The 25927-nt window shown below is 47.4% G+C and overlaps 1 protein-coding gene across 3 annotated transcripts in view; it reads right to left on the bottom strand.

The window, feature by feature from the left end:
• The window catches only part of PLEKHM1 (pleckstrin homology and RUN domain containing M1), a 50923-nt gene that overhangs the window by 13778 nt on the left and 11218 nt on the right, over positions 1 to 25927 (bottom strand). For all 3 annotated transcript variants that reach the window (XM_030848892.2, XM_030848895.2, XM_060290645.1), the window contains exons 5-8: positions 24543 to 25169; positions 15977 to 16382; positions 4551 to 4812; positions 264 to 1187 (exon numbers count right to left, since the gene is read on the bottom strand). In XM_030848892.2, the coding sequence (XP_030704752.1) occupies positions 264 to 1187; positions 4551 to 4812; positions 15977 to 16382; positions 24543 to 25169 (2219 nt within the window). The remainder of the gene's footprint in view (positions 1 to 263; positions 1188 to 4550; positions 4813 to 15976; positions 16383 to 24542; positions 25170 to 25927) is intronic.

The raw sequence follows: 25927 nt of genomic DNA, 5'->3' as shown, positions 1-25927 counted from the left end.
GTAATACGAGCCCATCTTTGTAATTTAAAAAAAAAAACTGTGTCCACTTGCAAAAGCATGCAAAAATGTTTTGGAAGGGTACCACGCCCCTGCTCCAAAAGAATACAATGTGATCATGGAACGGCCTCATTTGCTACAACTTCCCCGGGGCAGGATGGGGGCACTCGTGGGGAGCAGGAAGGGGTGCAGAGCCTAGAGTGGGAACCCCACCGCGGGCAGAGCGAGGCTAGCAGGCTGGGGGCAGCAGGACAGCGAGTCGGCACCTGCACAGAAGCAGCCCTGGGAGTCGAGGCCTTTCTCCGTGGGGATGGCCACCAGGTACTGCAGCAGGAAGCCGTTCTCCCGCGTGGCGAACTTCAGCACCTCCTGACAGTTTTCATCCAGACTCCCACCGAGTGTCACCGCCTCCTCAGCTGTCTCCAGGTAGGACGCCAGGACCTTGCGCACCAGGTCCCTCCACAGGGCGGCCTCCTCAGCGTTCCCGGCCTGCAGCTTCAGGACGGCCTTGGCCGTGATGATTTTGAAGAAGGATGGGCCCCCAAGGCTCGTGTCCGGCAGGATATCTCGGATGGTCTCGACTCCATGGCTGTCACTTAACATCTTCTCGTTGTTTCTCACGCGGAAGCACTTCAGAGACTCCAAGGACAGGGAGAAGATACAGGGCATCCAGGTCCGGTCTGTGTACAGGTACAGAAGGGATTCCTTAATAGCGTCTGGCTCGGGAACCTGGGAAGAAGACCAGTCAAACTGCGGGCCCTGGGGGGTTTCAGGCTCCGAGAGCAGGTCCGAGTGGGAGGGGCGGCCACCCTGGGGGGCCTCTGGAGGGTCCTCGGGCTGGTCTGGGTACTGGATGGTCACCCACTCCTCCTCCTGCTGGGGCCGCCGGCACTTCTGCAGCGCCTCGCGCACACGGTCCAGCCAGTCCTCGGCTTCATCGCGGCATGAGGAGCGCAGGGTCAGCTTCTTGCCCGAGAAGACCAGCTCGAAGCGGCCGTCGCTGTGGGCCGGGCCCACGGACTCACAGCGCAGCAGAGAGCAGTTCTCCACGCAGGTGCGCTCCTCGCCGCTCAGGTAGAGGCGCAACTCCAGCGGGGAGAGCTCGCAGAAGAGTTCCTTCCAGATGCCCATGGCCCCCCGCCGCTCCACCGTGCCCAGCTTCAGAAGCCCCCGGAATGGGTTAGACAGCCCTGGAGGCAGAAAGAGGTGCTTTAGACGACGGGCCTGACCCTTCACCACCCAGGAGAACGTCCGGGGCCTGAGTCCTGTCCTGCGTGCAGACGACGTGACCACCAGGAGAACACAGGCCCACCATGGGCCGGATGGGAACACTTTTTGAGAGCCTCCATTGCATCCTCACCCCAGCTGTTGACCTTGTTCTTGCATTTCACCGAGAGAATAAAAGCGCTCAATCACCTCCACATGCCCCCCACTACCCCTCTCCCTTCCAGCATCTGCACCCACACTCTGACTGCCCCCGTCGCCAGGGATGAGCTGACTACGCTTATGTCTGAGGCCAACCCTCCCATTTGTGCATCTGTGCAGGGGGTCCCACCGCCCCCCACATACTCAAGGACAAGGACGTCCCTCCAGCAATCCTCTCTCCCTCTCCTGCGCTGCCGTTTCCTCCCTTCTCTACTGGATCATTCCCACCAGCCCACAAACACGCTGTTATTTCTCCCAGCTTTAAAAATAACCTCTTGACTCCACTCGCATCTCTAATTACCACCCTGTGTCTCTGTCCCCTTTTCAGAAACCTCCCTGGGGAGGTGTGGGAACTGTCTCTAGTCCCCCTGCTCCCATTCCTGCTTGAAGCTGCTCCAGGCAGCCTTCTGTCCCCTCATTCCACAGAACCTGCCCTTGGGAAGGCTACCAGGCCCTCCTTGTCGCCAAGTCCAAAGGCCAATCCTTGGTCCCCATCTGGCCTAGCCCATCAGCATCACTGGACACAGCTGAGCCCCCCTTCCCTTGGCTCTTCTCAGCCGTCACTGTCCCCCCTCCTGTGTCCCAGGCTCCCCCTCCCCTTGCTGGCCTCGCAATGCTGGAGGCCCCGGGCTCAGCCCTGGATTCTCTTCTCTACTGACACCAGCTTCCTAGCTGATCTCCCCTGGTCTTGGGGTTTTATGTCAACCACTCCCCAGTTTTTTCTCCAGCCTGGACCTTGCCCTTGAACTTTAGATTCTGATCTTCAACTGCTCTGTGTATGTCTAATAGGCTTCTCAAAGTTGACATGTCCAAAAATGAATTCCTGATTCTCCCACTCCAAACCCGCTTCTCTCCTGAAGTTCCTCATCTCATAAAATGACTAATTTCATCCTTCCAGCTACTTGGGCTAAAAACCTTGGAGTTATCCTTGATTTTCCTTCTTTCACACTCCACATCTAATCCATCAGCCCATCCTCTTGGCATATCCAGAATCTTCCTCCACACCGCCTGCACCACTACCTCAGGGCTTCAATCCGCCGTCATCCCTGGCCTGTTATGGCCGTGGCCTCCTAACTGGTCTATGTCCCCTTGTAGCCCTTCAACAAATGAGCCAGTATGACTCCCCCTTTCAAGAGACAAGTCAGATCACGTCTCTCCGCCCCAAACCCTGCAAAGCTGCTGTCTCCCTCAGAGCAAAAGCCGACGTCCTTTCTGTGGCCCACGAGACCCTCCATCACTCTGACCTCATCTCTAACCACCCCCCTCCCCATCTCCTCTATTCCAGCTACTCTGGTCTCCACTCTTTTCCTGGACACGCCAAGTACGTTCCCATCGCAGGGCCTTTGCACATGTTCTCCCCGCTCGAAACACAAAGATCGTCTCGTGCTTTCCTCCTTCCCTCCCCTATTTACTATTCCCCACAGATTATTATTACCTGCCCACACTGTACGTTTACTTGTTTATTTGCTTATTTCCTGCCTCTCACACTAGAGTATAAGTCTCGTGAAGATAAGGACTTGCCTTGTTTCCTGCTGTGTCCCCAGCACCTAGAACAGTGCCTGGCACATCACAGATGCTCAGTAAGTATCTGCTGAGTGAGTGAGTGCGTGTCTATGTACCACACACAGCCCAATGCTCCCTGCTCCCTGGGGGTCAACCATCCCCTGAACCAGGGGGTCCAAAGGACACACACGTCTCTCTCCCAGCCTGGACTAGCCTTAGAGATTTCAAACCATTGTGTAGGGTCTTCCCACCCTTCAGGGTACCTGATGATGCAGGCATAAAACACACCTTCTCTGGTACGGTTGCAACCATCACATGCGCTGGAATAAAAACCTAAAAGGAGGCAGCATGGAGACCAGGGCTCTGCCCAGACTCCCCGAGCCAGGGCCCCAGGAACCTGGCCAGAATTCTCTGCTGGGTCATTGCAAACAGAAAATGAGGAGGGAAAGAAACTGACTCTAGAGCACATGTGTTTGTTTGTTTCTGAGGGTTACAGAAAAATTAGGTTATGGTTATTTAATGCTTTCTGGAATTTCACAGGGTGTGGAGATCAAGGTGGCCTCACTGTAAACTGCACATAGAGGACACTGAACAAACAGCAGATCTAATAAACCCCATCAGAGCTGTTAAATAAACTAAGAGAAAGGCCTTGGGAAGGAGCAGTTGAAACACCTGGGCCTTTAAGAGGCGGGGGTTTGCTCTGGGCTACAGACAGAATCACGATGTCTATATACTCATAAGATTATCTTATGTATCTTATGTATAATCATAAGATTTATAGGAGAGTTTCAGGGAAGATATTTTCCATTTCAATATATGAAACAGTATTTGTGTACTCTGTAGGCAGTCTTGAGCATTACTTTATTAACATTTTATGAGAGGGACTTCCTTGGTGGTCCAGTGGGTAAGACTCTGCACTCCCAATACAGGGGGCCCAGGTTTGATCCCTGGTCGGGGAACTAGATCCTGCACACATGCCGCAACTAAGAGTCTGTGTGCCACAACTAAGTGTCCCCATGCTGCAACTAAGAGTCCACGTGCCGCAACTAAGACCTGGCCCAGCATGCACGCATGCACGCATGCATGCATGCATGCATGCATGAATGAATAAATAAATAAATAGGGCTTCCCTGGTGGTGCAGTCGTTAAGAATCTGCCTGCTAATGCAGGGGACACGGGTTCGAGCCCTGGTCCAAGAAGATCTCACATGCTGCGGAGCAACTAAGCCCGTGTGCCACAACTACTGAGCCTGCGTTCTAGAGCCTGCCAGCCACAACTACTGAAGCCCATGTGCCTAGAGCCCATGCTCCGCAACAAGAGAAGCCACCACAATGAGAAGCCCGCACGCAGCAACGAAGAACCAGTGCAGCCATAAATGAATGAATGAATGAATGAATGAATAAATAAATAAATAAATAAAAGATTTTATGAGAAAATATAGTACTCTTCCTGAAATGCTTTTCTGAATTACTCCGCAAGGGTGCTCCTTATTACATTTTGGGACGAGGTTTTTCTTGGGAGAAGACACTGCCCAGTTGGTAACGGAAAAGGGGACTTTTGAACTGCTTTCTGAAAGGCACTGCCCGCGCGCAGTGCAGCGCCCGGAAGCCTGCAGAGTCGCTTACCCATCTGCCTGCGGTGCACCACCCTGAAGTTCTTATGCTCCGGCATCGGGGCGGCCTTGCTTCTCCTGCTTCCTAGGGAAGGCACACAAGCTTTGTCTAAGGTCTCCATGGAACAGCTTCTTCTTGGTCCTTGCGTGAGGAGACCAGGCCTCGGCTCTGGAGTCCCTCTGGGAGAAGCCACGGAAGCATGGGAAGGACTCTCTGCGGGCTGTTCCCGGGGAGGCCGGTAGAAGTCATCTTCTGAGATCCAGCTCGTGCTTTTCTATTGGGAAAGAAGTAAAGACAGGTTGTTTTTAAAAAATCTTTATTGAGACATGATGCACATACCATAAACTCAATGCATCGAAAGCATGTAATCCAGTTTTTGTGTCTTCACGGAGTTGTGCAACCATCACTACAATCTGAGTGTAGAACATTTTCACTGCTTCATAAGGAAACCTCGTCCTCATCAGCAGTCACTCCCTGTTTCCGCTCAACCCCCCCAGTTCTCGGCAACCAATAACCTACTTTCTGTTTCCAGAGGTTTGGCCATTTTGGACATGCATAAACGAAATTTTATAACATGCGGTCTTTTGAAACTGGCTTCTTTTCCTTAGCGTAATGTTTTCAGGGTTGATCTACGGTGTGGCATGTATCAGTACTTCATTCCTTTTTATTACCAAATAGTATTCCAACATATGGATGTACCACATTTTGCATATCCACTCATCAGCTGACGGACGTTTGGGTTGTTTCCACTTTTTGGCAATTATGAATAATGCTGCAGGGAACCTTGACATACAAGTTTTTCTGTGGACACTCGTCTTCTGTTCCCTTGGTACATACCTAGGAGTGGAACTGATGGGTCATATGATAACTATGTTGAACTTCTGAAGAATTTCCAAACTGTTTTCCTAAGTGGCTGCACCATTTTACATTCCCACCAGCAACATATGAGGGTTCCAATTTCTCCACCACCTCTCCATCATTTGTTATTATCTGTATTTTTGATTATAGCCATCCCATATGGCTGTAATAAGAAATGCAATCTTATGGTTTTGATTTGCATTTCTCTAACATCTAATGACACTGAGCATCTTTCCATGTGCTTATTGGTCATTTGTATATTTTCTTTGGAGAAAAGTCTATTCAAATCCTTTACCCATTTTTAAATTGGTTTACTTGTCCTTTTGTTCTTGTGTTATGGGTTGAACTGTGCTCCACCCCCAAAAAAAGATATGTTGAAATCCTAACCCTCAGTACCTCAGAATGTGACGTTAGGTGACAGAATGTGAAAACAGGGTTGCTGCAAATGCAGTTAGTTAAGATGAGGTCATACTGGGGTAGGGTGGGCCCTTCATCCAGCGTGACTGATGTCCTTATAAGAGGAGAAAAGACACACAGAGAGAGAACACCACGCGAAGACAGAAACACAGAGGGAGGCCACCATGGGATGACGGAGGGAGGGCCTGGAGTGATGCGTCTACAAGCCAGAGAATGCCCAAGATTGCTGGAGACACGACACGTTAAGAGAAAGGCGTGGAACAGATTGTGCTTCAGAATCTCCAGAAGGAACCAATCCTGCCTCCATTTGGATTTGGACTTCTAGCCTTCAGGATATCAGATACAGTAGTTCCCCTTTATCTGTGGTCTCACTTTCTGCGGTTTCAGTTACCCACAGTCAACTGTGGTCCAAAAATATTACGTGGAAAATTCCAGAAATAAACAATTCGCACTGCGTGCGAATTTCACACTGCGTGCATTCCGGGTAGTGTGATGAAGTCTTGCACCATCCTTCTCCATCCCGCCTGGGCCGTGAATCATCCCTTTGTCCAGTGTATCTCACCCACTTGTCACTTACTTAGTAGCCCTCTTGGTTATCAGATCTCCTGTCATGGTATCACAGTGCTTGTGTTCACGGAACCCTTATTTTACTTAATAATGACCCCAAAGCACAAGACTAGTGATGCTGGCAATTCGGATCTGCCAGACAAGCCGTAAAGTGCTTTCTTTAAGTGAAAAGGTGAAAGTTCTCAACTTAATAAGGAAAGAAAGAAATTATATTCTGAGGTTGCTAAGATCTACGGTAAGAATGAATCTTCTGTGAGACTGTGAGGAAGGAAAAGGAAATTTGTGCCAGCTTTGCTGTTGCACCGCAAACTGCAAAAGTTATGGCCACAGCATGTGATAAGTGCTTAAAGGCATTAAATTTGTACAATAAGATATTTTTTGGAGGGGGGCAGGCCACATTCACATAACTCTTATTACAGTATACTGTTATACTTGTTCTCTTTTATTATTTGTTATTGTTGTTAATCTTTTACTGTGCCTAATTTATAAATTAAACTTTATCATTGGTATGTATGTATAGGAAAAAATACACTATATGTAGGGCTAGGTACTATCCATGGTGTCAGGCGTTTACTGGGGGTCTTGGAACGTATCCACTCAGATAAAGGGGAACCACTATAATACATTTCTGTAGTCTCAAGCCATCCATTTTCTGGTCTTTTGTTATAGAAGCCCTAGGAAACAAACACAAGTTACAATGTTTTTTTTTTATATTCTGGACACTAGGCCCTTGCCAGATACATGATTTGCAAATAACTTCTCCAATTCTGTGAGCTGTCTTTTTACTTTCTTGATGTTGTCCTTTAAGGCACGAAATTTTTAAATTTTGATGAAGTCCAATTTATCTATTTTTCCTTTTGTCTCTGTGCTTTTGGTATTGCACTTAAGAAACCATTGCCTAAGCCAAGGTTACAAAGACTTACTCCTATGTTTTCTGCAAAGAGGTTTACAGTTTTAGCTCTTACATTTAGGTCTACAATCAATTTTGAGTTAATTGGTTTTTAAAAAGAATTAATGAATTTTTGGCTGCGTTGGGTCTTCATTGCTGTGCACGGGCGTTCTCTAGTTGCGGCAAGCGGGGGCTACTCTTTGTTGTGGTGCGAGGGCTTCTCTTGCTGCAGAGCACGGGCTCTAGGCGCATGGGCTTCAGTAGTTGTGGCACGCAGGCTCAGCAGTTGTGGCTCGCGGGCTCTAGAGCGCAGGCTCAGTAGTTGTGGCGCACAGGCTTAGTTGCTCCGCGGCATGTGGAATCTTCCTGGACCAGGGCTCAAATCCATGTCCCCCGCATTGGCAGGCGGATTCTTAACCATTGCGCCACCAGGGAAGTCCTGAGTTAATTTTTGTGTAGGGCGTGAGGAAGGGATCCACCTTTATTCTTTTGCATGTGGATATCCAGTTGTCCCAGCACCATTTGTTGAAGGGATGTAGGGTTTTTCAGCACTGCTTGTAGGGTTTGAGATGAGGGAGGCGTGGGTGAGCAGGACCCAGAGACCTCACTAGCTCCCTCTGCCTCTGCTCCCCACTTCTGAACAGGCCCCTGCGGCTCCAGGCAGCCAGGCCCTAGCCCTTCCCTTCTGTTGCTGTCTCTCCGAGTCTGAAGTTGCTCACTGGCTGAGGAAAGTGGGTGGCTCTGGGGTCAGGAGGCTTGTAGGAATGGACTCTGCCTCCTTTTCTTCACTATTTCAAGTGCTCCCTGCCTTTCCGTGCCTAAGTGTGGAAGAGCAGAGGTGAGGAAGCTGGCTGGGCGCCTAAGTGGCTGTCTACACAGAGGAAATGAGTCACCTGAGGGGTGGGACAGACCAGCTGTTTTGTTAAGTGCCACCGACCTCATCCTGATGTTGCTATTTCCACCCCCTAAATTAAGACTGCCCTCCCTGCTCCCGCAGACAGGGAATGGGGGAGCAGGGCTTGGAGCTACCCAGAATGCCCGGAAGGATTGGTTTGGACAGTTTAATCCATTAAGATGCTGCCAAATTTTCTGAGTCAGGAGCTTGGAGGTGGGCGGGGGGCGGGGGGGGGGGCTCACAGAGCTGGGCCTCCAGAGCTTCCTCCCCAAACCCTCAGATTGGCAGGTGCTTCCTTCTGCCAGTGACAGGACAACGTGTCAATCAGGGTGACTGCTAGGGACTATTTACAGCTCTGAACAAAGCCTGTCTAAGTCATCATGACCCAGGGGAACTCCCCAGGGAAAATGGGCTGGAGGAGCAATCACATGGCTGTCCAGGCCACCTCCTGGTGCCTGGCACACACACCTGGGAAACCCTGCAACGCTGCAGCCCCGGATAATGGCCCTAATGGGAGAGACCACTCTCCCTTGAGGCTCAGCTCAGGGGTCATCCATCGCCTTCTCCTGGAAGCTGTCCTTACTCACTCACCCCCAGCTGGGTTTGGGACCCCTTCTGGGCTCCCATGGCATTCTGTGTTCACCCCCATCCTAGCACCTACAAAGCTGTTTGGAATGGTCATCCTTCTTTGTGCCGGGCACAGAGCTATAAAAGATGAGGGGATACACCTTGACTATCCAACTATCTTTAACATAAAGTAACACGGATGGGGTGAGGAAACAAGGCAGGAGACAGATGTGGATTTTGAGATGGTGTAGGCTCACTGGTGAGGGCCTCTCTCTCCTTGGAGATGTTCACATCTGGTCCAGTGGCCCCAGGCCGGCCACCAGGAAGTGATACTCTAGGGAAAACCTTTTGTTCTCTTAAGCAATAGAGAAAAATAGCAGGAAAACTGGGTCCTTGGAGCTTCTGCACGTGGGCCTGGACTGAGCTCTGCGGCTGTGCCCCCCTCCAGGACCCCCAGTTATTACACGGAGCGGGGGAGAGGGCAGCACACCACTGTTTCCCCTCCCCCACTAAACCTTCCTGCCTCCTGCTCATTCAGGGCCCCATATCTGGCCCGTTCGCTGCCCCTTTAACAGTGGGGGGAAATCACCAATGACCAAGGATCTAAGCCAGAGCAGCACCTGCCACCAGGACCCAAGACAGAAGAATGCCCCTTGGAGTTACTACAGGGACCGGGACACTGTGTACAACAGCTAAATCCCAGAGAGGGGACTGGCAGAGGAGTGGGACGTCAGGTCTCCGGACCACTTTCAAAAAATCCCTTTAAAAAAAAAAAAAATCCCTTTTGTTCAGTCTGTCCTCATTATGTCAGGCCAAGGGACTGCCTGTTCCCCCTCCTGGGGGAGGGGACCACATGCCAGAGGCCAGTGGTCCATGAGGGCAGTGATTAGGGCCAAGTCTTAGAATTCAGACTGTCCTCTGGGAGTTAAACTGAGAAACCAACTCACGACCTTCCGGATGCCACAGAGTCACCCTAGTTTCCCCACTCCTGTCCTTCCCAGCACTTATCACCAGTGTAATTATGATGTAGATAGTTATTTGTCTAACATAGTGTCTGTCCCCAAGGAGCAGAGCCTTTGTCCTGTTCCATCGCTGTACCAAGTGTAGTGCTTGGCCCATAGCTGGGGCTTTTAATTAAATTCATTAAAAACAAATTTTTAAACAAAGACTGAATGGTTCTCGGGATTATAAAACTTGATAGTGACTCCCTCCCCCCCATAAAGTGTCAGATAAATAGCAGTGACTAAATGACAGAAGCATAGAAAGATGAGAATCGCACGGGCAGCACAGTGACTATCTCCTGAGAAGGGAATGGACGGACCCACAGCTCCCCTCTAGAGACAGACTCTGGGAGAGGCGAGCATCCGAGGTTCTCACGCTGAACTCGGCACCCGGTGCTTCGATTCCACGGTCCCCAAGCAACCCTGCAGCAACCAGACTCCCCTGATGCCGGCCAGGAGGCGGAGGGTGACCTGGTCAGACCAACCTGCCCGCCCCAGGCACCTGGTGGAGCACTTCTCAGTGTAAACTTACAAGCTGGCATCTCGGGAGTCTCTGAACAATTTGAGAACTATTCACTGATACCTATGCTTTCCCAGGTACAGTGCTCAGAACTGACAATATAGAAGTGGACGTGGGACTTCCCTGGTGGCGCAGTGGTTAAGACTCCACGCTCCCAATGTAGGGGCCCCGGGTTCGATCCCTGGTCGGGGAACTAGATCCCACATGCATGCCGCAACTAAGAGTTTGCATGCCACAACTAAGGATCTGGCAAGCCACAACTAAGGAGCCCGCCTGCCGCAACTAAGACCCGGTGCAACCAAATAAGTAAATAAAATAAATATTTAAAAAAACAAGTGAACAGACGTGGTCTTTCGTATCATGGAGCTAATATCCTGGACAGAAATACAGGAAATAAACACGTAAACAATGAAAGCGATAACAGAATCTAACCTAGTGATGAGTGTCATAAAATGAAGCAGGTAAATGGGAAAGACAGTCATCGGGGATGGTGCTTTTGAAACAGGGTGGTCAGGGAAGGCTGAAACGACAGTGAGGAAAAGCAGTGAGTTGGGAAAGGGTCCAGGCAGAGGGAACAGCAAATGTAGAAGCTGGGGCTGGAAGGAGCGGGCTCTGGAAGCAGGTGCACGGAGGCAGTGCGGGGGTGGAGGCGGTGGGGACCGTCAAAGCTTGGTGAGCAGAGGAGGAGCTTTGCTGACGAGGTAAGCTGTTCTGTCCATCAGCTCTAGGACCCTGGCAAGATAGGATGTCGGAGCCAGCAAAGCAGAAGCCAGACCCTCGACAGGAGTGAACTCACCACAGTCAAGGCCACGCTGGGGAGCCCTGTTGCGGCCCACAGCCACTGTCCACAAGGGACATCCCTTTCCTCTAGCTCGAGTGGGGGCTTCAGAGCCTTTCTCTTCAACCTTCGGTGTGTGCTGCTGGTTTTATAGTCACAACCTTCAGGGTCTTGCGACATTCTGGGCCTAAAGCCACCTTCAAGACAGCAAAAACTGGGGAACTCCCTGGTGGTCCAGTGGTTAGGACTTGGCGCTTTCACTACGGTGACCCGGGTTCAATCCCTGGTTGGGGAACTAAGATCCCCTAAGCTGCAAGGCCCGGCCCCCCCCCCCAAAAAAAGAGAGCAAAAACTGAGAGTTTGACCCACACTTACACAGTTCCATGATTTACACAGTCATACTCAATAAATGGAACTAAGTCAATCAGATATCCATTTGGAAAACACCTACCTCACACCATATACAAAAACTAATCCCAGATGAACCATAAACCTAATTGTAAAAGGTAAAATATGAAAGCTTCTAGAAGAAAATACAGGGATTTCCACAGCCTTCATAGCCTTGGGGTAGACACAGATTTGAAAAATAGACACAAAACACATTGATCCAAAACAAAAAGACTGATAAATTGAAGTTCATTAAAATTAAGAACTTCTGGGACTTCCCTGGTGGTCCAGTGGGTAAGACTTTGAGCTCCCAATGCAGGAGGCCTGGGTTTGATCCCTGGTTGGGGAACTAGATCCTGCATGCATGCCACAACTAAAAAGTCCACATGCTGCAACTAAAAACCCCACATGCCACACTGAAGACCCCGCGTGCTGCAATTAAGACCCGGCGCAGCCAAAGTAAACAAATAAATAAATAAATTTTAAAAATTAAGAACTTCTGTTCAACAAAAGATATCATTAAGATATTTAAAAGGCCGGCCATAGACTGTAAGAAGATATTTGCTATAAACATATATTTCTCTCCAGTAAAAGACACGTCCACAGTATATAAAGAGCCCCTACAAATCAATAAGGAAAACACATACAACTCAATTTAAGAATGAGACAATTGTAGTGAGGTGGATGGACCTAGAGTCTGTCATACAGAGTGAAGTAAGTCAGAAAGAGAAAAAGAAATACCATATGCTAACACGTATATATGGAATCTTAAAAAAAAAGTGGTTCTGAAGAATCTAGGGGCAGGACAGGAACAAAGATGCAGACGTAGAGAATGGACTTGAGGACACGGGGAGGGGGAAGGGTAAGCTGGGACGAAGTGAGAGAGTGTCATGGACTTATAAATACTACCAAATGTAAAATAGATAGCTAGTGGGAAGCAGCCGCATAGCACAGGGAGATCAGCTCGGTGCTTTGTGACCACCTAGAGGGGTGGGATAGGGAGGGTGGGAGGGAGATGCAAGAGGGAGGAGATATGGGGATATATGTATATATATAGCTGATTCACTTTGTTATAAAGCAGAAACTAACACACCACTGTAAAGCAATTATACTCCAATAAAGATGTTAAAAAAAAAAAAAAGAATGAGACAATGACTTTAAAGGATGCTTCCACAAAGCAAATGAAAAGGTATCAATATCATTAGTCATCAGCGAAATGCAAATTAAAACCACGGTGAGATACCACTACACACCTACTAGAGTGGCCAAAATGTAGAAGATTGATAATACCATTGACTATGATAAATAGCAATGAAAATGCTCATATATTGCTACTGTGAGTATAAGTTAGCACAAGCACTTTAGAAAACCGTTTGGCAGTATCTATTAGAGCTAAACATACGCCTACCCAGTGACCTAGCAATTCCACTCTTAGATGTACACCCAGAAATGAGTACACAGGTTCACTGAAAGGCAAGTACAAGAATGCTCACAGCTGCTTTCTTCATAATAGCCCAAACCTGAAAACAACCCAAACGTCTGTTAATGGGAGAATGGATAACGATGTTGTGATATATTCTTACAGTGGAAGACTACAGAATGATGGAAAAGAGCAAACTACAGCTTCAGGCTACAGGTACAGATGAATCTCACAGACATAGTGTTCAGTGAAACAAGTAGAAGAGTACATACTGTATGACTCCATCTACAGGAAGTTCAACGACAGGACAAACTTTATGGACTAGAAGTGAGAATGGTGGTTTCCTCTGGAGCAGGGCAGCGAGTGGCAGAAGGCATGAGGGAACCTTCTGGTGGCTGGAAATGTTCTGACTCTTGATCTGGATGGTGGTTACAGAGTGTGTATGATATATAATTATTCACTGAGGTGTACACTGAGGCTCTGGGTACTTTAAATACACCATTCCTCAAAAAATTTTTAAAGGAGAAAAGTAGGACAATTCAATGGGGAAATAATAGCCTTTTCAACAAATGGTGCTCATACAGCTGTATAACCACATGCAAAAAAATGAAGTTAGATCGTAGATTTAAATGTAAGAGATGAAACTGTAGAATTTTTAGAACACATGGGAGTAAATCTTCACGACCTTGGATTAGGAAATGAGTACTTAGGTGTGACACCAAAAGCACAAGTGACGAAAGAAAAGACAGACAACAGCAAAATTTAAAACTTTTATGCTTCAAATGATATAATCAAGAAAGTGAAAAGACAACCCACAGAATGGGAGAAAAATCTGCAAATCATTTATCTAATAAGGGTCTAGTGTCCAGAATATATAAAGAACTATAACTCCATTTATTAAATAACCCAATTTAAGAATGGGTAGGGACTTCCCTGGTGGTGCAGTGGATAAGACTCCACGCTCCCAGTGCAGGGGGCCCGGGTTTGATCCCTGGTGGGGGAACTAGATCCCACATGCACGCCGCAGCTAAGAGTTCGCATGCCACAACTAAGACCCAGCGCAACCAAATAAATAAATATAAAAAAAAAAGTCTGTGACAACTGTAATCTGTTAAAAAAAAAAAAGAATGGGCAGATGTTTTGAATGGACATTTCTCCAAAGAAAACACACAAGTGGCAATAAGCATTTAGATAAAAAGATGCTCACTATCATTAGTCATCAGGGAAATGCAAATCAAAACCATAATGAGATACCACTTGTCACCCACTAGGATGGCTATAATAAAAGCAAAACCAAGAAAAACAGACAGTAAGAACTGCTGGTGAGGATGTAGAGGAACGCACTGCTGGTTGAAATATAAAACAAGGCAGCTGCTCTTGGCAGTTCCTCAAAAGGTTATATATAGCTACCATATGAGCCCAAAATTCTGCTTCAAGGTATGCATTCAAAAAGGTTAAAAACATATGTCCAAGCAAAAAATTATACATGAATGTTCACAGTAGCATTATTCATAATAGCCAAAGGGTAGGAAAAACGCCAATGTTCATGAACTTATTAATGGATAAATAAAATGTGATACATCCATCTAATGAAATCTACAATGGGATACTGCTCAGCAATGAGAAGGAATGAAGCACTGATACAGGCCACAACATGGATGAAACATTTTGCAAACTGAAAGAAGCCAGTCACAAGTGTCACATATTACATGATTCCATTTATGTAAAATGTCCAGAACAGGCAAATCTATAGACAAAGGAGATGAGTGGTTACCAGGGGTTGAGCGGGGTGAGGTAGGAGGGGAAAGGGACAGGAGTGATTGCTAATGGGTAGGGGGTTTCTTTTATGGGAGACGAAAATGTTTTAAAATTAGACTGTGGTGATGGTTGTACAAATCTGTGAATATACTAAAACAAATTGAATTATACACTTTAATTAGGTGAATTGTATGGTATGTGAATTATATCCCAATAAAGCTGTTAAAAAAAGAGAGTGGACATGCCTCTTCTATAGTCTATTTCATGGCGCTGGCCCATCCTGAGTTATAGGATCTGAAAGCTACAGGCCAAAGGAGAGATGTGTGTGGATGGAACTGAAAGAGCAAGGTTATATCCCCAACACAAGCCCCAGACAGCGGCTAGGATGAGCTCTGGGTTTTATGTGTCTGGGTCCACGTGCACTCCAATTCCTACTTCTGCTTTTCATGACCCAAGAACAAATGTGAAATGGCACAAGAGCTTGGGTTCACAGCTTGACGACTGCTTCCCGGGGCCCACAGTTCCAGCCTCTACCCTCGGGGCTCTCTCCAGGACAGTCCCAGAGCTGGCTTCCTCAGGTCATCAACACACTGGATTGGCTTATTCTAGAACAGCGCTGTCCCACAGAAATACAATGCAAGCCACACAGGTCACCTTAAACGTTCTAGTGGCCACATTTTAAAAAGTTTAAAAAAACAGGTGAAATTAATTTTAATAATATATTTTATTTAAAATACATATTTTAAATGTTTTCATTTTAACATGGTCAATAATCAAATTACGAATGACACATTTTACATTCTTTTTTTTCCTACTAAGTCCTCAGAATCTAGTGTGTATCTTACTCAGCTTATCTCAGTTCGGACGAGCCACGTTTTAAGTGTTCCAGAGCCACACGTGGCTAGTGGCTGCCCAAGTGGACAGTGCAGCCCGACATCTGCTTCGTGTTGCAAAATGAGTATTTTCAAAGCCTGGTGCTTTACGAAAATGTTAATTTAATAATAACAAGTACTGAGGAGGAAACCAAAGCTCAGTGAGGTGAAGGGCCTCGCCTAAGGCATAAGGGCATAACCCCTGAGTGGCAGGGGTTAAGGGAAGAGAGTCTGAGGTTGGGTGAGAATTCCCTGCTCCACAGGGTCCATGTGCAGATGACAGGAGACACCCATGGGAAGAGATGGGCGCACAGCCCGGCTCACATCCACCACTCACACCCCAAGGAACATGAGCTCCATCACCACAATGCTGTTAATACCAAACCATGCAGGGCGAGAGGCTCAGGGGGAAAAGGCAGAGACCACTCGGGGTCACTAGCTGGAGAAACCCCGCACCGCCTCTGAGACATTCACCAGCCCCCCCCCAAAACCCAGCTTGTACCACTCACCGGACTGGTGGGCGAGGGGACCACAAGGCTCAGTCGAGGTCCATCCTCCTCCGGAGGCTTCCGCTGGCCACTTCCTTGGCCGACTACTCTGGTCGCCTCCCTCACCGGACTAGGAGGCTGCTGGCCTGAAGTGCTCCCCCAAGGGACAGCTTGGGCACTGCCCGGCTGTGGCCAGCCCAGGGCGCCAGGTGCCTGGGAAAGCGGCTCCTGCTTGCGGTCCCCATCTCGAGTCCCCGGGGATGCTTGGGCGGGGCGGGGCTCTGCAGGTACCTCAAGGCGCAGGGGTGTGCTGGTGTCCAGGCCGCGGAGGGCAAGCAAGGCCTGCAGCGTGGGAACCTCCGCTTCGTGGCTCAGTCTGTCGGTTGGCACAGAGTTCACCTGGGCTTTGCTGAATTCCGACAACACCCTGGAAGTTTTTAAACAAAGAAACCTGTGTGACGGGCTTGTCAGCTAGAATGCCCAAGGCTAAGTGGAGAACTGCTGTTTTGTGATTGAACAAAAAACAAAACAAAACAACCCCCAACCCCTTAATCATCGCTGCGCTCCCAGCTCACACACACAGACGCTCCCACCAAAGTTGCTCCCCGGCTGGGACTTGGGCAGGTTGGGTAGCCAGGTGAGTTGTGCGGCCCAGGATCTCAGCTGACAGAGCCCACAAAGCAGAGGACAGGACTAGAGGTGAATGGGAACTGACCGCCTTTCAGCCTCTGAACAGGCTAACGGTGGGCCTGAAGAGCCGGCTCAGCCAGACAGCTGTGTGGCCGGTCCCTGCCCCAAGGCGACCTCAGCAGTGCCTCGGTGAACAGCATGTCTCAGAGCTGGGCTCCAAGACTCCGCTCCCTGGGACACGGGCTTGGGCGAAGTGAGGACCCGCTTTGCTCCTGGAACAGTAACTGGGCAGCAGGGTCGGGGTGAGGGGCTGGGTGTGGATCCACAGAAGCCTCAAATCCCCAGACGCTGCTGCTGGAGCACAGTGCATACAAGCTGTGCAGTGCGTGTGCCCGTGTACACGGGGATGTGTTCCTGATGGGACTGGCACGTTCTGCCCCTCAGTGGTGTGTCTGGGGCCGGGGGAGCCAATGTCACTGACTTTGTGTACACACACACACACAGTTCTGGGACTTCTGGAATGTGCACTGGCTAGTGGCTGCTTCTCCCTCCCTCTCCTGAGGCTTCTGAGAATCCAAGTTCTGTTTCTGAAGTAAACCTATTTGCTGTCTCCACCTCTGCTTATGAATCCAGTGAGGACATCATGGGCAAATACAGGTTCTGGTGGCAAGAAAGCTGTCTGGAGCCCAAGAGATCTCACCATCGCACGTATCTGCCCTAATGGCTTAGACTGGGTGCAGAAGACACATCAAACTCCCCTTAATGCGGTTACGGAAAAGAGGATTTTAGAACTCAAGTTTTCATCTGATTGTCTTCTAGGTGAGCTCTGCTCTTATTTACACCATCATAACCCCAAACAACATAGACATTTTGGACAAGAAGAGGTGACCAACCCATGCATTTCTGGGCAACTGATTTTCAACAGAGGTACTGAGACATTTCAGTGGGGAAAGAACAGTCTTTCAACAAATGGTGCTGGGCTAAGTGAATAGTTCCATGCAAAAGAATAAAGTTGGACTCATCTCACACCATATAAAAAAATTAACCCCAAATGGATGAAAGACCTAAAGGTAAGAGCTAAAACTATAAAACTCTTAGAAGGAAAGAGGTGTAAAGCTTCATATCTTTGGATCAGGCAATGGTTTCTTAGATATGACATATAAAATGTGCAAATATTATTATATATCTGATAAGAGTCTAGTACCCAGAATATACAGAGCTCTTACAACTCAACAATAAATAACCCAATTTAAAAACAGGCAAAGGACGGGACTTGCCTGCTGGTCCAGTGGTTAAGAATCCGCCTTAAAATGCAGGGGACGCGGGTTTGATCCCTGGTCAGGGAACTAAGATCCCACATGGCACAGGGCAACTAAGCCCACGTGCTACAAGTAGAGAGAAACCGCAACAAAGAGCCCATGTGCCACAACTAAGACCCGATGCAGCCAAAAATAAATAAATAGTACAGATGAACTGGTGTGCAGGGCAGAAATAAAGACACAGATGTAGAGAACAAACGTATGGACACCAAGGGGGGAAAGTGGTGGTGGTGGTGGTGGTGGGGTGGTGGGATGATTTGGGAGATTGGGATTGACATGTATACACTGATATGTATAAAATGGATAACTAATAAGAACCTGCTGTATAAAAAAAAAAATAAAATTCAAACAAAAATAAATATTTTTAAAAAGAAAAAAAGCACAATGCTTTCAAAGAATAAATAAATTAAAAATAGGCAAAGGAAAAAAAATAGGCAAAGGATTTGAATAGACATTACTCCAAAGAAGATATATAAATGGCCAATGAAGACATGAAAAAGTGCTCAGAATCATTAGACAATAGTGAAATACAAATCAAAACCACAGGATGGCTATAATAAAAGAGACAGAGAGGGCTTCCCTGGTGGCGCACTGGTTGAGAGTCCGCCTGCTGATGCAAGGGACACGGGTTCGTGCCCCGGTCCGGGAAGATCCCACATGCCGCGGAGCAGCTGGGCCTGTGAGCCATGGCTGCTGAGCGTACGCGTCCGGAGCCTGTGCTCCGCAACGGGAGAGGCCACAACAGTGAGAGGCCCGTGTGGAGAAATTGGAACACATGTATACTATCAGTGGAAATGTGAAATGGTGCAGCCCCTGTGGAAAACATTTGGTAGCTGCTCAGAAACTTAAATAAAGAGTTATCATGGGACTCAGTAATTCTACTCTTAGGTACTTACCCAAAAGAATTCAAAACATATGTCCACACAAAATACTTGTAAATGAATGTTCACAGCAACATTATTCATAATAGCCAAAAAGTGGGAAAAAAATGTTCATTAATTGATGAATAAATAAATTGTAATATATCCATACAATGGAATATTATTTGCCCATGATATGTGCTATATAACGTGGTTGAACCTTGAAAACATTGCACTAAGTGAAAGAAGGCAGTCACAAAAGGCCACATATTGTATGACTCGATTGATATTAAATGTCCAGAAAAGGTAAATTCATAGCTAATGGGTAAGGGACTTCCTTACGGGTAATGAAAATGCTCTTGAAGTAGACAGCAGTAGATGTTGAATTCACAACCTTGTGAATATACTGAAAACCACTGAACAGTACCCTTTACAATGGTGAATGTTATGATATGTGAATCATATCTTGATAAACAAACAGATGACCTCTCAGAGAAAGCTGTAAATGTGTTTGTGGAATAGTTACAGAGGGGACGCAGGTGGGGACTCGCTCTTGCTCTAAAAGCCACACTCTAAAAACAGACCCACAAAAAATCCAAGAGTGCAATTTGCAGTGAGTAGGCAATGATGAGTTCTGGAAAGAAAGGGGTAGTTTCCACAGGCAGAGGAGGAGGGGCATTTGCTAACCACTTATATGTGTCCAAACCACGAGGCCCCCTTCTGAAATGAACTAGGGTGTCAGACTTTTTACAAGGTCCTCTGTGAGGTCCCGGCTCCTCATGGGCTCCCAGGAGGTGGTGTGGTGAGTGATTAAAAGCAGGGGCTCCCGAGTCCACCTGGCCTTGCTTAACACACGGCTGTGGGCCCCACCATGTGAACATTATGTTCATGGACTTAATTCCCTTACCTGGAAAATGGATGTGGTATCAGCACCCATCTTTTATGACTGTGACAAAGATTAAATGACATAATACAGGTAAAGTGCTTAGCACAGTGTCTGGCACAAAGTGATCAATAAATGTTAACCTCATTATCATTGATAAGACTGCTTAGCCTCTATACACAAACATAAACGTGTAAGGAAAGGAACAGATTTACTGAAATACTCACTAGCATTACCAAAACAGTTACCAATTAGAAGTGAATCCTAACCTATAAGAAAGATTTTAATGACAAGCATAGACTGGGTGTTAGAATAAGTCAGTGACTTAATGCTTAGAGAAATGTCACCAAACAGCAGGAAGCTTGTGTGATCAATTAGAGCTTCTGTCAAATCAAAACCAAGATCAAGGGGAATTCCTTGGCAGTCCAGTGGTTAGGACTCTGCACTTCCATTGAAGGGGGCACGGGTTCAATCCCTGGTCAGGGAACTAAGATCCTTCAAGCTGCAGGGCACGGCCAAAAACCCCCCCAAAAACAAAAAACCCAGGTCAAGGTGAAATGAAGCTCACAGAGCTTCATCAGAATTGGTGAAGGATCCAGTGAGAATAAGAGAGACACGTACATCAAGTGGAAAAAAGGGCTAGAGATGAGATTTTGAAGGAAAGGCAAAAGAAAGAACATTTTTAAAAATTTTGAGGAAAATGAAACATAGAAATGAAACTGGGGGGAAAAAAAAAAGGAAAAGAAATGAAACTGAAACCACTACAGTCCTTCCACTTTGGTCTGGTTCAGGGCCGTGTTTCCCAAAACCTTTCTGTTCGAAAATTGTTTTTTTTTTTTTTGGCTGCGCCGCCCGGCATGTGAGATCTTAATTCCCCAACCAGGGACTGAACCCAGGCACCCCCTGCGTTGGAAGCGCAGAGTCTTAACCACCGGACTGCCAGGGAAGTCCACTATTCGAAAATTTTTAAACTTTGTGCTTTCATTTAGAGAACATCTGGAAAAAAGGTATATGTATTATAAATACTTATGTATGAAGTAAATTAAAAGCATGGCCTGGAGAATCTGAATGGCCACCTTATAAAGTACCCCTGAGAAGTGATCCTGAGCCTGCAGTTTTCCTGAACATGCGGACTATTGTGTTGGTGATACACAGTATTATTTGGCAGTCAAGAGCCACTAATAAAAGCAAAGAGGGCTTCCCTGGTGGCGCAGTGGTTGAGAGTCCGCCTGCCGATGCAGGGGACACAGGTTCATGCCCCGGTCCGGGAAGATACCACGTGCTGCAGAGCGGCTGGGCCCGTGAGCCATGGCCGCTGAGCCTGCGCGTCCAGAGCCTGTGCTCTGCAACGGGAGAGGCCACAACAGTGATAGGCCCGCGTACCTCAAAAAAAAAAAAAAAAAGCAAAGAGGTAGGTTGCACATGCTAAGAATCATTTCCCCCAAGGGAAGGCCTCATGACAATGACCTCTGACAAATATTACTAACCAAGGTTTTGCAGCAGTGTATGTGAGGGCAAGCAGTAGGAGAACGGATGTCACAGGTACACCAGTAAAATGACACCACCACCCAGTGAGCATGCATGCTGTGTCAGACACTGCTCTAAGCATTTGACAGACCTAAATTCATTTCATCTCCCCAGCATTCCTTTGAAGCATTCTTATCCCCATTTTACAGATGAGGACATCAAGGTCAGAAAGGTTGAGTAACTTGCCCGAGATGGCAAAGCTGGTTGATGGAGGGCTCAGGCAGTCCGGCTCCTGAGTCCACACTTTTTACCATTAGACTGTACCTATGCATGATATAATTATAATTATAATTCAGGATATAATTATAATTCAGACCCAATGAGCACAAAAGAAGCTATGTGGGACAGTCGATCCTCTCTTCACAAGGCAAACTGTAATTTGGCTTCTGCAAAACATTAATAAGTTTCATTTGGAATGTTATGGGTTTTGCGCTTCATGTTTAATTTGTAGATTTTTTCTTTTTTTTTTTGGCCACACAGAGAGGCTTGTGGGATCTTAGTTCTCCGACCAGGGATTGAACCTGGGCCCTGGCAGTGAAAGCGCAGAGTTCTAACCACTGGACCACCAGGGAATTCCCAGTTTGTAGATGTTTTGACTTTATAGCTGTAAGAGTTTTAAGCACAACGTGTTTATGCCTAATTTTAAGTTATATACATTTAAGCAAACTCTTACGTGTTGGTGAGCATCTTTACCATTAAAACATATACTCTAAGAAATGCTGGTCTCTGTGAATGCTCCAAGACAAACTTCCAGCCCAGCTCTAAGAATGATGGCGCTGGCTGCGTGCTTGTGTGTGTGTGTGTGTGTGTACGTGTGTGTGTGTGTGTGTGTGTGTGTGTGTGTGTGTGTGGTGTCTGCCGCTTCCTCACATCACTGTCCAGTGTTGGTCTGTACATCCTGACCCTCTTCCCTTGAGTTCCCCTGGAATACCCAGGACAACACTTCCCATGCAGGGTGGATGGTCACTGATTCAGTGGCCTTAAGCTGGAATTTTCCAATCACAAGACTCATGAAAGATAAAGGCGAGGCACATGACAAAGAGAAGGCTGGCTGGTCTGCGGGAGGAGGGAGAGACAACCAAGGGCTAAGACAGGTGACTGAGCCCCAGTCACGCCACGGGCCCAGCATCTCTGGGGTGGGGGCTGCTCCTTCCCAGCACGTTATATCCAATCCTTCCGTTTGACATGTGAAAATTCTATCTGATGTGCTCAATGTTCGGAGGCCATTTCTGGGACCTACCAGACATTCTTATGTGTGCATCTCACTCATGGGTATCTCACTTGATTCTCAAACAGCCCTATGAGGGAATTTCCATTTTAAAGATGAAGAAACAATAAAATAGGTAACTAATAAGGACCTACTGTATAGCACAGGGAACTCTACTCAATATCTGTAATGACCTATATGGGAAAAGAATCTAAAAAAGAGTGGATATAAGAATATGTATAACTGAATCACTTTGCTGTACAGCAGAAACTGAAACAACATTGTAAATCAACTCTACTCCAATAAAAATTAAAAAAAAAAAAAAAAGAAAAAGATGAAGAAACAGAACGTCAAAAAGAGTTAGCCGTGTACGAGACATTACTGGGCTTGTAGGTGGTAGAAGGGGGCTTGAAACTAGATCTGCTCCAGGGCCAGTCCCTGACACCCAATCCTGGCGTGATTCCCACACCGGGTGGGAGCCCTGTGAAGACCTGAACCAAGGTGGGGGGAAGGGTGGGAACAGCAGGAGTGGAAAGGTCCTAAACACAGCTGATGTAACACAGGTCCTACTAGAGGAAATGCTTCAGAGACGGCTACCATGTTTCACCTATGAGACGAGCAAATTTCCAAAAGTTTGATGATACCTTCTGTTGACAAGCCTGAGAGGACACAAGCACAACCCGGATGGAGTGCAAATAGGCAATATCTGTGAAAATTACAAATTAATTTATTCCTTGACTCAGCAATTTTGCTTCTGGGAATTTACTGAACAGAACTAGCTTGCGTAGGCCTAAAGGACCACATACACAGGTTATTGATAGAAACACTGAACTCCAATGTCCATTAAACTCAGGGCTGATTCAATAAACTAAGGTACATTCATACAATGGAAAAATCTGTAACAGGAAAAAAAAAAAAAAAAAGAAGCTCTGATATGAAAAGATCTCCCAAACAAGGTATAGAATAATTTATACTAGCTTTCGTGGAAAGAAAGGAATAAGAAATAAGAAAGATATTAACCTATAAGGGAAAAGAATCTGAAAAACAATATATTTTATATATATATAACAATGTTATATATATTATATATATATAACATATTTATATATATGTATAAATAACTGAATTACTGTGCTGTACACCTGAAACTAACACAACATTGTAAATCAACTATACTTCAATTTAAAAAAAAAAGAAAGGGCTTCCCTGGTGGCACAGTGGTTGAGAGTCCGCCTGCCGATGCAGGGGACGTGGGTTCGTGCCCCAGTCCGGGAAGATCCCACATGCTGCGGAGCAGCTGGGCCCGTGAGCCATGGCCGCTGGGCCTGCGCATCCGGAGCCTGTGCTCCGCAACGGGAGAGGCCATGGCAGTGAGAGGCCCGCGTACCGCAAAAAAAAAAAAAGAAAGAAAAGAAAAATTTAAAATTTGTACATTCATATTTGTTATAGATGCATTTAGAAATTGGAAAAATATGCAAGAAATTAATAATTATGGTTACATAAATACAGTGGGAAAGTCTTTTCACTGTATATATTTTAGATTTTTTTAAACTATAAAAATATATTATCTATTCAAAAATTAATGTTAAAAAGCCTGAAGGAAGGAAGGCTCTGGCCAGGCTCCCTTCTCCAGTCCAGTTCGTCATTGCATGTCCTCCTCCTCCACACACTTGCTCGTCCCCACTTGTCTGCCACCCCCGTCCTGGCATCACTCAGGTTTTCTGTCCCCCAGAAGGTCTTCTGTGAGGTCCCAGAAGATCACCCTTATGCACTGTGCTTCACTGCACTTTTTTGGAAGTTGTACATAGAGCTCTGAACTATAAGTTTCCTTCTCTCTAGATGAAGACGACAATAATATTTCACACTAAATCTCAGAGATTAAATAACTTGTTACAGGTCACCAGGACAGAGATGGGGCTGGAACCAACTCTGAGCCCCATCTAAATGCATTCTCCCCACTGGCCCCAGTCTGCCTGAAGGTACAGCTCCCAGCAATTCCAGTCTCTGGGGGAGAGTCCCTGCCCCCTTCGTCTGTCTTTACGCCCTAACAGAGTTCCGTGCTCAGTGACAGGCAATCACATGCCCCAGGAAGGGAGGGAGGGCAAGAGGAAGAGAAGAAGGAAGGAGAAAGAGAGGGAAGGGGTGGGGGAGGGGTACTCACTCTTGCAGAGACAGGTCCGAATCGTCAGCATTTGCCATCCCCAGGTCTGAGTCGCAGGACATGGGCTCCTCGGAACGGTCTGGACTCTTGGAGCCATTCTCTTGGAGCAGGCAGCTGTCAGAGTTGAGGCTGCAAGAGAGCTGGGATGAACTGGCCGTGTCCAGACTGAGGGAGGAGGCCGTGAGCCCCCTGTTCCGTCGGATCTTATGGCCCGAGTGCTGGACCTCGATGTCCTCCGAGCCTGAGGAATGGGAGATGGAATCCAGAGACTCCTTCCGCTGTAGTTCCGCTCCGGAGGTAGTGAGGGGGTCGAGCTCCGAGAACGGGCAGAGCCCGGAGAGGGCCAGCGGGGTGAGCGTCCACTCGTTTAGGATGGCAGACTTGTAGGAGAGCTCAAAGGACAGGGACGTCAGGCCCTGCAGGAAGCTCAGGAGGAACTCGCCCTCCTCGGCGTCACGGAGCAGGGCCGTGGGCTGGTAGTACTCGCACAGGCGGGCCTGCTCCTGCAGCAGCAGCTTCAGGTAGCACTCCATCAGGCCGTCATTGAGGGCCAGCCGCAGCCAGGCCCGGCAGCGGCCCACGTCCGTGCTCACGAAGATCAGGTGCTCCAATTCCGAGATGATGTGTCTGGGAAGGTGGAGAACACACGTGTTTTCAAGAAACAACTCCAAATCATGGACATGTCATTTTATCCACTGGTTAGCAAGAGCCAGTAACAACGACCACAAATATACATAGGCATGAAAAGCTCCTGGATAGCAGTGTTCAAAGGGGAATTTAGAAAGGTTCAGCTCTAAACCCCCAACTTTTTTACATTTAGTGTCATGAAGGATTGTTGCCATTTTCATGACAACTACCCGTCCGGCCCCTGACATCATCTGCTCATCCAGGACAAGTCTGCCCCTAAATTTTAGGTTGAGGTCCTTGGAGCTGCGAAGACACAGGGTAAAGTCATGGTCCCTACCCTCGGTCCAGGAAACTGCCTTTCAAGGGCATATTGAGGTGAGCCCTGTTGTTAGCAGAGCTGGGGTGAGGGCTGGGTAATCACCTCTGGGTTGGAGTAAGAAAAACACCACAGAAGAGGGTAGTATCTGAGCTGGGCCTTGAGAGACTACAAGAGGCAAAGATGGATGGAGAAACTTTGAGGCACAAGGGACTGACGGAGAAAAAAGCATAAAGGGTAGGAAAGCAACAGACTGTAACAAGAGTGGGGAGCGCTCCAGTTACAGCACACGGACGAAGAGTGGGTGATTGGGTTGCAAAGTCAGGTAATGCAGGGCCTTGAGTATCAAACGGGGGAGGCAAAGCGGGGCGATGCTCCCCACACCTGGCTGTGCACCCGAATCACCTGGGGAACTAGGTTAGGATACAGGTTCCGGGGCCCC

The sequence above is a fragment of the Globicephala melas genome, chromosome 20 (genome assembly GCF_963455315.2).
Source record: "Globicephala melas chromosome 20, mGloMel1.2, whole genome shotgun sequence".
Taxonomy (NCBI): Eukaryota; Metazoa; Chordata; class Mammalia; order Artiodactyla; family Delphinidae; genus Globicephala; species Globicephala melas.
This window is presented reverse-complemented; position numbering and strand designations above follow the sequence as displayed.